The 4,149-nt window shown below is 33.3% G+C and overlaps 1 protein-coding gene across 3 annotated transcripts in view; it reads left to right on the top strand.

The window, feature by feature from the left end:
- The first annotated feature begins 276 nt into the window (after positions 1-276).
- The window catches only part of LOC111394624 (E3 ubiquitin-protein ligase MARCH1-like), a 6,449-nt gene continuing 2,576 nt past the window's right edge, over positions 277-4,149 (top strand). The window contains exons 1-6 of one of the 3 annotated variants that reach the window (XM_023020545.1): positions 277-502; positions 591-662; positions 1,192-1,259; positions 1,606-1,750; positions 2,760-2,840; positions 2,927-3,022. In XM_023020545.1, coding sequence (XP_022876313.1) covers positions 365-502; positions 591-662; positions 1,192-1,259; positions 1,606-1,750; positions 2,760-2,840; positions 2,927-3,022 — 600 coding nt within the window. In that variant the 5' untranslated portion in view covers positions 277-364. The remainder of the gene's footprint in view (positions 503-590; positions 663-1,191; positions 1,260-1,605; positions 1,751-2,759; positions 2,841-2,926; positions 3,023-4,149) is intronic. The other 2 variants (XM_023020537.1, XM_023020550.1) reach the window with 2 other exon arrangements.

The raw sequence follows: 4,149 nt of genomic DNA on the forward strand, positions 1-4,149 counted from the left end.
AATTTTCTAACCTTTATTTCATTATTTCAACCGTCATTTTTGAATTTTTGTGTCACACGTAGAACATACTTTATCTTTAAAGGTCAAAAAATTAATTATCAAAATTCCCTACCAAACAAGCACTAAATATCAAAATTTGAAAAATTGGAAGGTTGTAGACTAGAATGCTCCATTCTAAAATTGAAGATGAAAACGTGAAAGAGTAACACGATGGGGACCTTTACTGCTATTTTTCCGATGTTAATACACACGATTATATTTAAAGTCCAAGGCCTTTCACAAACCTGATCAAATAGAGAAAGGGCGAGGAGGAGAGACAGAAAAAACACCATAATACGAAAATAAGCAGTTTGAAATTATAAGCATGGAAGATTTTGAAATATCCATAGATGATTTAAAATTATGTTCTGCTCCTATATATATCTGCAGAATATGCCATGAACAAGAATTTGAAACCTCCAAAAATTTGGAAACTCCTTGTGCTTGTTCTGGAACTGTCAAGGTAATTTCATTCATTCTTCATATATTTTCTCGCTTATTTTTCAACAAAATCACTTATTTTTGAGTTACTTTGGCTTCTGTGTTTCCAGTTCGCACACAGAGACTGCATACAGAGATGGTGCAATGAAAAGGGAAACACAATTTGTGAAATTTGTTTACAGGTTGGATCAATTTTTTTTATCATGCCTTCTCTTTCTTGATATTTCAGATTTTTCTGTTTCAGGGTTCTTAGCTATTTTTCTAATTCCTAGTATCTTTTGCAATTTATTATTGGAAGAGGTTTGTTTAAGCTAAAAAAATTTAATATGAATAATTTTATTAATTAGAAATGGAAATAGTATCTTTTTTATTTTATTTTTTTACTTAAGAGCATGTTTGGTTAAATTTAAAAAATTACTTTTTTTCTAAAGTAACTTTTTTCTTGTTTATTCAGAAACCTTACGTTCAAGTCAAGCCAAAAATACTTTTTTTTTCTTAGAAACTAAAATATTCCCAATATGGGAATTTTCTACTTAAACAATTTGAATACGCAACTTTCCATTCACTCAATATTTTTCAATTTTTTTACGTCTTCATTAATTACGGGATAATTTTAAATATTTGGACCGGAAAGCGATAGTTTATAACTTTAGTATTGTTATATATATACTTACGAAAATGACACTTTTTGTAACTTTTTATATGGTACAGAAATATGAACCCGGTTACACAGCACCATCCAAAAAGTCCCAGTTACTTGATACAGCACTAATTATTAGGTATTATTATGTATACACTTTCTTCTCTTTTCGTAATTATAATCATAAATTAAGGGTATGTTTGGGAGGGATTTTTTATACTAAAAAAATTGATTTTTTGACCGTTATTTTACTATTTCAGTCGTATTTTTTTACTTCTTCTCTCACAAGTGGACCCACTTTTCTTCTAACGGTCAAAAAATCAATTCTCAAAATCCTTCCCAAACGGGGCCTAAGTCTCGTTTTCAATAAATTGAAGATCAAATATGTTTGCTCAGAGCGTATAATATGTTGGATGAGATTAAGAAAAAGAGAATCGTGAGGTCGTTTGTTTGGTTTCGCGTATAATTCACATTAATGTTTACAGAGGAAGTTCAGAAATTCCAAGAAGAGAAAGAGAAGAAGAAAATGGAGGGGAAGGACAAATGCTTGAAACTGATGACTACTCCGAAGAATGCAGCTCAGCTTCACACACAAGTGGAGCTACTTGCTGGAGATCGGTGGCTCTTATTGTAAGTTTCTTTATGGAAGGAAGCATTTTCATCCGTTGATTTCATCATAGAATCCTAAATTTTAACAGCCGTGCTACATGTCCCAACTCGGAGACTGCCCCAAAAACAGGGGGCTCACCTCAGCCCCCGATTTCAACTTCATTTTTTTTTCCAGATCCAAGGACCAAGATGTTGCCACCTCGGCACCCTGGATTTTGGTTGGTCCCGAATTGGGACAAGTTGCATTTCCCAAATTTTAAATGATATAAATGTGCGAAGTCAACTTTGAAACCAACCGATTTGTCATTTGGTCTGCAGCATGTAATTATGTGGGTATGGCAAATGGACTGCCATTTTTATTTTCACATTGAAATGTCAAAATGGGTTGGCTGATCAGCACTAAAAGCCACAACTTAGGCTCGATCAAGCATATGCCCCATTTTTTCTATCGTTCTTCAAAAATTAAATTTATTTTCAACGACATTCCTACAATAAAATATTTTACAGATAAATTTAAAATTTTTCTTACTTTTTTTATTCATATATTCTTCAAAAATCACTATTTCAAAACTTATTTTTTCCAAAAACTCTCCTTAATGGGGTATCAAACGGACTTTTTTCTTTCTTGTTCTCATAAGTAGTGAATAAGTCTCACCCAAAATTTTGTTGTATACTTTCCTTGTTTTTATCTAATCGAATGGTATAATACTTGGCCCCGTGTTTGGTTCAACTACAAAATAGATTAAAATTTAAATCGAAAGTCAACAATTAATTTTAACCACACATTTCATGAACCCACAACTTTTCAACCATGTATTTTAAAATTGCTTGATGTATCGGGTATGCAGACTAACAACTAAAATTGTACTTGTATAGTTGTCGATGTGGCCCACTATTGGGAGGGGAGTTCTACCGTTGGTCCAGGCTTGGGGACCAACTCAAAAACAGGGTCACCTCAGCCGTTGATTTCAATCCAGGGCTGAGGTTGTTTTTGTCAAATTTCAAACCTAATTGTCATTCATATTTGCAGTTCACATTTCTTCTTCTGATGAGACATTTGTTGGGTGTGCTCGCTGGAGAAACTGCAGATTACCCTTTTTCACTTTTTACAGTAAGTTCCTGATCTTTTACACAAAAATGGTATGCTGCTTTCTGCTTTAAACTGTACTAATATTCTTTTATATGCATACTGTGCAGTTGCTTATTGCTAGGGCTATTGGCATACTTCTTCCAATGTACATACTGCTACAATTGATCAACAAAATTCAAAACAGTTTGAGGCAACATAATCAGGTTATTCTCTTCAATCTCACTTAGCCCTTGTCTGGTCGCGCTTATTCTCCAATTTTCAGCAAGTTTTTGACCGTTACATAGTGCACATAGGTCTCGACCGTTACATAGTGCGCATAGGTCTCATACCAACCGAAATTATTGACTACCTCAGTACCCAACAATTAAAGTGGACAACAAAATGACCTATGTCCCTTTGATATTTCATTCATTCCTCTTAAGAAAGACATTTCTAGTAATTCAAATATAAAGTGAAAAAAATTGTTTGACCTACAACGCTTAGATATGCTAGAAAGTTCGACTAACATGATACAGTATCAAGTTCAAATTTTATGCGTTACCAAATTTACGTTCTAGATTTCACTTTAACCAATTTGACCACATTGAAATGTCAAAATGGGTTGGCTGATCAGCACTAAAAGCCACAACTTAGGCTCGATCAAGCATATGCCCCATTTTTTCTATCGTTCTTCAAAAATTAAATTTATTTTCAACGACATTCCTACAATAAAATATTTTACAGATAAATTTAAAATTTTTCTTACTTTTTTTATTCATATATTCTTCAAAAATCACTATTTCAAAACTTATTTTTTCCAAAAACTCTCCTTAATGGGGTATCAAACGGACTTTTTTCTTTCTTGTTCTTATAAGTAGTGAATAAGTCTCACCCAAAATTTTGTTGTATACTTTCCTTGTTTTTATCTAATCGAATGGTATAATACTTGGCCCCGTGTTTGGTTCAACTACAAAATAGATTAAAATTTAAATCGAAAGTCAACAATTAATTTTAACCACACATTTCATGAACCCACAACTTTTCAACCATGTATTTTAAAATTGCTTGATGTATCGGGTATGCAGACTAACAACTAAAATTGTACTTGTATAGTTGTCGATGTGGCCCACTATTGGGAGGGGAGTTCTACCGTTGGTCCAGGCTTGGGGACCAACTCAAAAACAGGGTCACCTCAGCCGTTGATTTCAATCCAGGGCTGAGGTTGTTTTTGTCAAATTTCAAACCTAATTGTCATTCATATTTGCAGTTCACATTTCTTCTTCTGATGAGACATTTGTTGGGTGTGCTCGCTGGAGAAACTGCAGATTACCCTTTTTCACTTTTTCAAGTT

Source organism: Olea europaea, chromosome 1, assembly GCF_002742605.1.
Source record: "Olea europaea var. sylvestris chromosome 1, O_europaea_v1, whole genome shotgun sequence".
Classification (NCBI taxonomy): domain Eukaryota; kingdom Viridiplantae; phylum Streptophyta; class Magnoliopsida; order Lamiales; family Oleaceae; genus Olea; species Olea europaea.